Raw genomic sequence first — 10,530 nt, forward strand, 5'->3', positions numbered from 1 at the left:
ATATAAACTCCATGGTATTTCTGGAGGAGTCTTCTCTGAGATTGATTGGGCGTCGATGGAGTTAATCAAAATTTTTTTTTTTTATGAGATAAGTTGTGGATATCCCCATATATATTATCAAAGTCGGCTTTGACTTTTCAAAGGTTTAAAGCAAAAATTAAAAATAAAGTCCTTTTGTTGGACTATTATAAAGGGGTAAAAAAAGTAGGAGAAACCCTTGAAATTCAAAACACAAGCGTTAGCTCAGGACCAGCTCTATATATTATGTCTCCTTATGAGACAAAGGCCATCTGTCGCTCTCTTTCAATTTGTGTAATATACAATGAGAGAAGCTTAATTATCATCTTGAAATCAAGCTTACTTATTGTACTTGAATTCAAAATGAAACTTGACTTATCTAAGGCAAAGTATATCCGTTGAAGATACATATAACTATATGAGCAATCAATATTAATTGGGATCCTTACAAATGGGTGGTAGGATTTCTCCTCAAATTAGTTGAGGTGCGTGTTAATTGACTTGAACGCCTGAGTTATAAAAATAAAGAAGCAACCATTTACTTTACACGTGATTTCAATTAAGCCAGTATAGGAATCTTTATAATCTTAATAATTAATACTATATATTAAACTAATCCAATACAAGCATGAAATAAAAATTGTGTAAAAAATAGTACTATCTTTTCTTTTCTTTTTTTTTCCCGTGGGGGAATATTTGAGGGAGCATGCGCAAGTGAAAGGAGAGAGTGTTTGATAGTATTTATTGAGTGCGAACCAAGCATGAGAAACCCTAAAAAGTAAGTTTTGCTCCCCTTTATACATCATTCCCCTCACCCTTCAAATTCCCATCCCGAGGCAAACCCTAGCACTATACATTCTTCTCTTCTCTTCTTCTCTTCCCCCTCACCACCTCCAAACTCTCTCTCTCTCTCTCTCTCTCTCTCTCTCTCTCTCTCTCTCTCGTCCGCTTCGCTACCTTTGGTTGATCATTCTTTGTTTTGTTATATGTGATGATATGTTTGTCACTTCGCATATATATATACACACACCTTGTTTTGTTTTCCATTACAGACACGAACTCTAGGTATTGGTGTTTGAAATCAATCCATTTTGCACAGGTGCGCAAAAAAAGATGTCTTTGATTTCTCAAAAATATTAACACGATTGCAAAAACGATTAGTGTTTTTTGATTTCCAAGATATATTTTAAAAAGTTATTTCGCATATTTGAATTGGCAGGTTTTATTTTTGTTGTTATTTAAAATTTGATTTGACAATTCATGACCAGCACAAATCCTTTGATGCAATCTCAGTCTCAATATGATCCCCATGTTAACCCTAATATCTGCAATATCCAGAGTTTCAATTGAATAGAATTTTAATTTTCCTTGTGCCACTTTTTCCCCCCTATTCTTTTTATGTTCGCTTGTTTAAATTTTCTTTGCTTTCATCTCATACGGTATCTAAATATAAATTAAGTTTGATGGCAACGAAAAGTATTTTCCAATTTTCCCTATTCACATAACATGAATTCATCGTTTTGACAAAACCAACGACGTCCACACCCCCAACTTAATCAGTGTAACTTGTTTCAATGGTTAATAAAATTTTATTTTGCCGATAAAAAACGTCCACACGCCCAACCACCAACAAAAACTCTGCCTTCACTCGTGCTCACTTAAGCTAGAGTGGTTCTGGCCCCCACCAAAGTGATACTGATTGTCATATATTATGGGACCAGTATGTACATATTTGATGCTTTTTCTTCAATAATTTTTTTTTTTTTCCCTATTTCCAGTTGGAAAGGAACCAATTAGCTACAGACCTACAGTAGTATGTGGAAACTTGTTTGAGAGAATTCGGACGAAACCTGGGGAAGCAAAGAAAGAACGGAAGCGATGTTGGTGGGGTTCAATCTGAAGACGGATTTACGCAAGTGATGGTAAAAGACGATCTCAGATTGAGCCGCGCCAATATCACTTTCGACATGGGTTTTGATTGCTTTCCCCCATCATCTTCAGTCTCTTCGCTGTTATTAATTTGATAAGGCCAATGCCTGATAAATCTCCTTAGACGTGATCAAAAGAGCCTTCATAATGTTACCTTTGTGGCAAAAGAGAAACATGTTAGTTTGTTCTTCAGACTCAGGTACGCTGGGCACAATTCTATTTCGATACTATACTATATGAGTACCTTTTTGTATGTCTTGCATGCATAAGCTTGTTCTTGCCATAAGACAATTGAGCATGCTTTGTTTTTTGGATATAAACGGGTGTCGAGTACAGTTTGCATGGCTGCGTGCACTCTCAAATGATCCCGGAACTCTCCTACCGGCTACCGGGCGTTGAGTTCAGTAATTGTTGCTCTTTCTCTCCTACCATTAGACTGCTCTTCATGTTTTACGGTGCATATATATGTCACTCATGTTTGCGAAAAAAATCGTATTTTCTTTTACAGTATCTTTTTTTTACAGGTTTCGATTGCTCAATTCCGGTCTCAAGCTACAAAGTCTTGGTATGTTTGGAGATGCACCAGTCACCAAGTGTGTGAATTTTTTAGAGCTTAACCAATGCAACATGAGGTAGGGAGACGAGCTTAATCAAAATACGAATTTTGTTTGGATTATATATATTACATACTTTTGTTTTTTGAATTATAGGTGACGTATTATAAAAGAATGACATGTCTCGTAAAGCGGAAAATAACTACATGAAACATAATAACCTTAGCAGAAAGTGTAAAATTAATTATACATAATAATGGTTACTTACAAGCTTTATGGTTCATGTGTTACACTTTTCTTACGGTTTGATTTGTTAGGTATGCTTGGATTCATTCGTTACAAAATTTTGAGGTAACTTTTTTACGTATTAATTGTTCTACCTATTTATGAATTGGTGTGTACGGGCATACATTTTTTTTGATAGGCAAAATTTTTGTTAGAAACGGGGAGAGGGGAAAGAGAAATCCAACAAAAAGTTGAACAATACATCACATGGGCCTAAAGGCCCGAAACCCAACCTCTAAGGTCTAACATTAGAAATTACTCCCGTTTTAGCTGGTTACAAATGTAATAGTGCTAGTTACAAGTTATTTCGTTTAGTTACAAAAATTGGCCGTCAAAACGTGAATGATAAGCTTTGCATTTCCATAGTACTAAGTTTTTTAAGGAATTGATTTTCGCTTTCCTTTTCTTACCGTCCACACTCTTTTTTCCTGTCTTCATTCATGTGAATTTACTACATTATCCTTTGATGTGTGGAAAAACTGAATTAATGAGGGTAAAACGGTAATTTCATGTAAATAAAAGAAAATAGTGCGAATGGTAAAAAGGGAGTATAAAAATCACTTCCATTTTTTTATACTCCTAATTTCTTGTTACTAGCTAGTTTTTTTTTGTCAATCGATAGAATACTTCATTTTACATCAGATATGAAGTACAGAGTAACAGAATACAAACTCGGGATACTACATCAATTGTAAGAGTCCCCGAGATAACCAAATCCAACAACTCAACTAATATAAGAAATAAGCCTATTATAAGATAGAAATTAGTTGTTACTCACTGATTAACAACTTATTTTCATTAAGGGGCCAGGTACACTACAAACTTCATGTACCCAAGTGTTCATAAGCCCAGTTACTCTTATGTAGTTCAGCTTATCTCCACGCTATGCAAGTAGTGGTGGTTCCAAAAGGAGTTGCAAATCGGGTCTTAGCCGTCCATCTCGATAATTGATAGTCCAGGTTTGCAAAAGATTAGTTGTACGTCCATCTCAATAATTGATGGTCCGGATTTGCAAGAGATTCTTATCGATAAGATTCTTTTTCTCCTTCGGGAAAGAATTCGTCAGCAAATCTGAACCAACAAAACAATCTTTTTTTGACTAATTAGTTGCATAGACCGCCTGCACAGAAGCCGTGTACTTTTCTTTCTTTTTTTACTCTGACTTCCTGGTGATTGGTGAGATTGGTCTCCGATCAAGTGACACTTTGTATGTATCTGAAGTCATTTGCGGAGGAAACAAAAATGGCATGGTGGTCGTGACTGCTGAATGAGCATTTTCTAGACCTATGTCTGTCATGAGAAGTTCCAATAGTCCCAAGACTCCTAACTCCAAGGGGTTTGGCCAAATAGACATGAAAAACAAATACGTGTTTGTTCTTTGTAAGGTCATATGTTCGAATTCCGCGGAAGACAAATATTCCAAACTTTGGGGCCACTACAAGGTTTGTCCAATCATTAACTTCAAAGATCCGGAATAAGTTGGGGTACGTGTAAACTGACCCAAACATCCGGTCGCAAAAAAAAAAAAAAAAAGTTCCAATAGTCCTGGGCAAATCTATTCTGAGAGTTGATTAGTCTTATTTTCTCTAATATAATATAGAAAAGCTAGTCTAGATTCTTGCTCAAATTTGACATCAACGTTTTGAAAGATGTTTGACATCTATATGCTCTAATAAAGATGGTGAACCGTCCACACTTATTAAGTTGGTGGAGCACATATTCCTTCACATCTTTGATAGTACATCACATATATGCCCATTCTGATCATAATAGCAGCTCGATCCGGCGAAATTCTATACTCCAGTAGATTTTACTGGAAAAGCCCCCCTTCCCCGTTCCGCTAAGGGAGTACTTATTTTTCTTATTAAAGGTGACGTATTATGAGATAATGATTTGTCTCATAAAACAAAAAATAATAAGTACTTCAAAAATAAGAAGCTTAGCGGAACATGGCAAGATTTAGAGAACCATGACAATTGACAACAGTCCTATAAAACTAAATTACAGAAGGAAGTAAGATGCAATACCAGAAACAGGACAAGGAAGCTTCAAGTAACAATATTGAAAACGCAAGGCTAATCTAATTACAATGGCATACCTCAATCAGAAACAAGCAAGCTGCAAAGAAACAATCCACATCCAATGGTTAGAACTCAATTCTACCTTTAAGAATTTGCAGAATTTGCAGGAAGGAATTTCCCTTACAATGTCTCACGACCCTGTCGAATCTCAAAACACCCGAAAATCATTATCGCAAACTTGTACTATAGGATTCGCATGATAACCCATTTCCATCACCTACCCTTTATTTACAATGCTGCCTACTAGCATTCACTGGAGAATCTCGAATGCTCCTTGATTGGTTGAGACTAACCTGGCGGGATCCATCGGGTTTCTTCTTCCGCCTTCCCGGTTGAGATAACCGAGCGTGGTGAGACAATATTGCCAAATCGTTGAGATCTTGCAATGGAGAGAGAACCTTCACAACTTCGTCCATTGAAGGGCGGGACTTTGGATCCCGGCTGAGGCAGTTGTAGGATAGCTGAGAAACTTTCTGCACCCCTTTAAGGGAGTAATTCAGCTCCAAGCGTGGATCCACTAGTTGGTAAACCTTTCGCTTGTCGGCTAAGTATGGCCGGGCCCAGGCAACGAGATTTTGTTCCCCGCTCGGTCGTTTCTTGTCCATCGATCTCCTGCCTGTTAAAATCTCAAGAAGTACCACGCCGAAGCTAAAAACATCACTCTTAGAAGTCAAGTGTCCTACGAGGGAAAAAGGAAGCCAAAATGTACCAGTTGTTAGAGCTCATACTTATTAAGAGACTAACTCGGGATCTAAGCCAAAGGTAGAAGGAATAAGTCCTCAAGCATTCAAATGGGACACTACGAAGTTTTAGTTGTAAAAGGAACTATAAGTATTCCTCGTACAGTTTATCGTCTATCATAAGGAGAAAATTGTATGCCCAGTAATGGGAGCCAATGGGAGTCTGAGAGCAGTCAATTGGATACAGAGCATTTGACACACTTTGCATAACATGCCTGCATTCAGGCTCTGATCAGGCTAATAGGCCTAGTTGTAACCACTGAGATGAGTCCTACATCTCCATATCAACGAATGATTTTTCCCCTAGTCAATCCTTATCACATTTTTGCTTATAGCCAAAATCATGTTTCAATGTAACACAAGTTCTCATCAAAAGATATCATACAGGAATCATCTTAGCTCAAACTAATGGATAGGTATGGCTTTATACCTGTCATTACATATTCTGGAGCAGCATAGCCATATGTTCCTACAACCCTAGTAGAAACGTGGGTTTTGTCTCCCTGAGGCCCGGCCTTCGCCAGACCAAAGTCTGAAAGCTTTGCATTGTATTCCTGTGGAGAAAATTCCTTTTCAATATTCATTTGGGTCAAGTACAAGTCTTCATACTATAGAATCACTTATCAATCTTGAAAAACATACCGAATCAAGCAAAATGTTAGATGTCTTGAAATCCCTATAAATGACAGGTTTAGGGCCTCTATGGAGGAATGCCAAGCCTTTGGCTGCACCTAATGCAATCTTAATCCTGTTGGACCAGGGCAGAGGTATAGTCCCTTCAACAATTTCAGCAAAGATCAGTATCTGTTCAATAAACTAAGGAAAGTTGCATCTGTCAAAAAGGCTCAAGTAAAACTACATGCACAAAACAAGATAGTTTCCCTTCATTTCCTGATCTTCTGTCCTCTAATAGAAAAGGTTATCACTTAGCCTGCGTATAACAGTATCCAAGCAAGATGATGGTGGAGAAAAAATCAAGTAAAATCCACACTCACTTCTGAAAAGATGATTTTCAAGGCTTCCACGTGTCATAAACTCATATACAAGCAGCCGTTGATCATCTTCGATGCAGTATCCAATAAGTTTAACAAGATTAGGATGGTGAAGCTTTCCAAGGAAGTCTACTTCAGCCTGCGTTTCATGAAAGATTTCAAATTCGTTACTTTCACCATTTTTATACATGTCATCCTCAATGTCTATTTTAGCATCAATCTACTAACCCAAACAGGATAATCTACTAACCACCCATTCTCTGTGGCCCTGAAGACCGTCTGGCTTTAAGCTCTTGACCGCAACTGTAATTCCTGATCCAGGTTTTGCTGGGGCAGTCCCGTTTTCCTCTATCCACCCTTTGAATACATAACCAAAACCACCCTCTCCCAGAATACTGTCTGGTCTGAAGTTTCCAGTTGCAGATTTTAGCTCCTGAAAATTGAACTCGAGCAACTGTCTAGGGGCCTTGGTTTCTAATGGGAGTGCATCAGGGGGATTATCAGAAGAGGTTTGAACTTCATTGGGAGCACACATCTCTCTGTTGCTAGCATTTAGGTACCTTGTCTCAGCAGCTGGATTTAAGAAACTGAGTGTTATGAATCTCAAACTTTCTGAGAGTAACAATAAACTGACAAGTAATGTCGAAGAACTCGAAAAACAAACTCCATTGGAGTGAGACATAAAAAGACATACAAAACTCGAAAAAACAGCAGTAATGAAACTTTGATATTCGATACTAGAACCATTTTAGAATAATATGCTAAACAACTCAAGAGGGTGAGAAAAATTATTAAGGCTTCTTGGTTGTTTAACATTAGTCAAAGTCTCAAACTGATTTGATGGTTGTTGCATTTTTTTCAAGAAACCATTGAGACTATATGCTGAATCATACAACTTGAAAGAGTTGGGGGAAAACATAAAAATAGTAACTACAGATGATTTTTTCCCCCCTAAATTCTTATGAGTGATATACTCTGGTTGCCCACATTGGCCAGACATTCCAAATCTTGGGACCACTAGGGGTTTGCCCGGTCGTTAACTTCAGGACTCCGGAATTAGTCGAGGCACAAGTTGCCCGGACATTATACATATATATGTATACGGTTGATCCAATTGCCCGTAATATGAGAAAGCGAGCTACAAGATCTTATTCAAAGAACTTTGTGAAAATTTTGGTTGTGGCAATTTTGTTGAACAGGTAGAACAAGAGAAACTGTAAGCTCCTGCCTCCTAGTGGCTAGAACCCATATGGCCAATCTGGGTGCATGGAGTAATCAGGAATTCCATTCTGAGACCCTTTTTCCGCGTATCTTGTTCACTACAGCTTCCAAATCTCAAAAAAAAAAAAAAAAAAAAATGAAAATGAATAAAAAAGATCAAAATTCTGCTTGAAAAAGTTCTGGAACAATTTTAATTTTCAAATCCCAAGAAAAAGGTGGGATCCAGTATTAGAACCACATCAGAAATAGACGGAAAGAGACCAGAATATAAAGATGCAACCTAATCAAAGTTTCACAGAATCCGCAGAGGTTAGCACAGTAAGTGAAAGCAGAGGATATCAAAGTATGGAGGAGGCATGGGGAGAGAGATCAGAGAGGAAACACAACAAGAACAGATAAGGTCGCATGTTCGAGTTCCAAAGAGGCCAAACATTCCCAACATTAGGGCCACGGGATCGTTTGCCCAATCGTTAACTTCGGCTCCGGAATTAGTCGAGGCGCGCGCAAATTGGCCCGGACATCCAGTCATTAAGAAAAATACAAGAACAGATCAGTACAATACTGCTAAGCTAGAAACAGATTGTACCCAATTTATATACACAAAGAACTTTCGATACAAAAATTTGGATCAATAGTTGGTGAGCATAACACAACCAGCAAAAATACCCATTACGAAAAAATCGATAAAAACGACAGAAATCAAACAATCAGACCAACACCAATAAAATTGTGCACATATGGTTATACAAATCCACAAAAAGTACAGATTTTTATGTATATATATAATAAATAGATACCTGCATCATAAACAAGACTGGTTCTAGGGATAGAGTTGGCGGAGTTGGAAGCAGAGGAGGGCTTGCAGCCAGCACCCTTAATACTTACACTGCGCCTGAGAACTGCCCAACACCCACACTTTCTCTCCATTTTGGAGGATCTCAAAACCTGCTGCTCAGCCTTTCATGGGTTGTTATTAACTATAATTCTAACTAGTACTTGGGATGAGACGATGAGAGAGGAGGAGAATGGATTGAGCATGCTTGTGAGGAAAAAGGGAGGGAGAAAAGGGGGCAAAGGCCTGCAGAGGGGAGAGAGAGAGAAGGAATTGTTTGGTGGTTGCTGTGGGAGATTGAAGGCATCATCATCACCATCATCGCAGTGTGTACAAAAAGAACTTTTATCCCACCACCTTTTCTGTGGGAAAATGCCAATGGGCTCTCTCTCTCTCTCTCTCCACCCAAAAAGTTCTGTTACTAGTAGATTGTAAAAATACAAAAAAGATTGTAATTTCTTTCTTTTGATAACAAAAAAGATTGTAATTAAGCGTCCGAAAGGGCAGTTTTGAAGTTTTTTCCTCCAACTTTAGGTAATTCTTTATTCCGTTAAAAAAAAGAGGTAATTCTTTATTGTTAAAGCCTAATTTTTTCTACAAAATACTCCTATGAAAAATCTCTAAAAGTAGATTACATAGAAATGTTTTTGGTAGGAATTAGCTGCACAAAACACTTTCACAAATTTGTTTGGTTGACAAATGCCGAAACGCGTTTCATGGAATATTTTTAGAGAGAAAAACTTACTTTTCAAAAATAGGTGAAAAACCATTTCTTGCTAAAAGTTAAATAACTTAATTTTCACGGAAACCTAGAAATCAAAGAGAAAAGTGTCTTATCGCCCTTGTGTTTTTTAGCGGATACTAACCATTTTAAATGCTTTAAGTACAATTTCAATGAGATATTTGAAGAATAAACATATTTTCTTGTCAATAAGAAAGCAAAACAAATGGCCATGATTCCCTTTGTTTCCAGAAGGTTTCTAGCTAGCTAGCCTTGCTTTTTGGTAAACAGTACCCCTAAAATGAATAACTAAAATGAATAAAGGAATAAGCACCCATGTTAATTTTTTCCAAAATAGGGAGAGATTCTTGCTTCTTTTTCTTCTTTTTGTTGTAGGTTCATATTTCTTTGTTCGGTTTTTCTATTGTCAGCCCTCTGGGCTGATGATAAATATATTAAAAGACAAGAAAAACACATATTTTTGTATATTTTTTACACCATTTAATACACATTCACACACTTATTATTGTTAGCCAATTGGGTTGATTTTAGAATTTTCCTTCTTTGTTTGCTATAAATGGTTTGTGCGCTTGTTAAGGACTTGAATTTTCAATGCGCGCTTGTTAAGGACTTGAGTTTTCAATGCGCGCGCGCCTGAGGTTGGAAGATCTTTCTTTTTATGCCATTCATTTTCAAAAAATGGTTGGATCACATATGCTCACATTTAGATACAAACATATATATATATATATATGAGCCACGTAAGATATATGTGAAATTCCACAAGATGATGTGCGCCACTCATACACATCAAACGTTTTGAATATATATATATATATATATATATATATATATATATATAGAGAGAGAGAGAGAGAGAGAGAGAGAGAGAGTTCCTAACATGACTATGTTTGAATAAGTATTCATACATTTATGTTGAGAGCATTATTATAATGCTTTTACTCGATGAGGAACAACATATTGAACGACCGAAGGTATCTTGTGGCTTTGTGTTATTAATAATACTCCGTAATTATTATAGTGTGGTCAAAACTAGCATAAAGATAGTCAAGGGGCATATTTGAGTGCAATCCCATCAACCCGTCTCTCTCTCTCTCTCTCTCTCTCAAGATGGCAAATTTTATTAGCAATAGGGA

General features: G+C 37.1%; 1 protein-coding gene across 1 annotated transcript; it reads right to left on the reverse strand.

Annotated features, from left to right (window-relative positions):
- Positions 1-4,929: 4,929 nt before the first annotated feature.
- Positions 4,930-9,043, reverse strand: LOC131320259 (serine/threonine-protein kinase PBL34-like). Its single transcript, XM_058350907.1, has 6 exons — positions 8,618-9,043; positions 6,850-7,172; positions 6,603-6,738; positions 6,250-6,383; positions 6,038-6,161; positions 4,930-5,546 (listed from the first exon to the last, which is right to left on the reverse strand). Exons 1-6 carry the CDS (start codon positions 8,745-8,747, stop codon positions 5,092-5,094), a joined length of 1,302 nt encoding a protein of 433 aa, XP_058206890.1. The 5' UTR covers positions 8,748-9,043; the 3' UTR covers positions 4,930-5,091.
- Positions 9,044-10,530: the final 1,487 nt, after the last annotated feature.

This window comes from Rhododendron vialii, chromosome 3a (assembly GCF_030253575.1).
Source record: "Rhododendron vialii isolate Sample 1 chromosome 3a, ASM3025357v1".
In the NCBI taxonomy this organism is placed as follows: domain Eukaryota; kingdom Viridiplantae; phylum Streptophyta; class Magnoliopsida; order Ericales; family Ericaceae; genus Rhododendron; species Rhododendron vialii.

Coding starts and splice junctions, on each gene's coding strand:
- LOC131320259 (XM_058350907.1), bottom strand. CDS start 8,747: ATGGAGAGAAAGTGTGGGTGTTGGGCAGTTCTCAGGCGCAGTGTAAGT. Junction 6,384..6,602: donor TGAAAATCATCTTTTCAGAA/GTGAGTGTGGAT, acceptor AAATTGTTGAAG/GGACTATACCTCTGCCCTGG. Junction 5,547..6,037: donor TCCAGAATATGTAATGACAG/GTATAAAGCCAT, acceptor TTTCCCTCGTAG/GACACTTGACTTCTAAGAGT.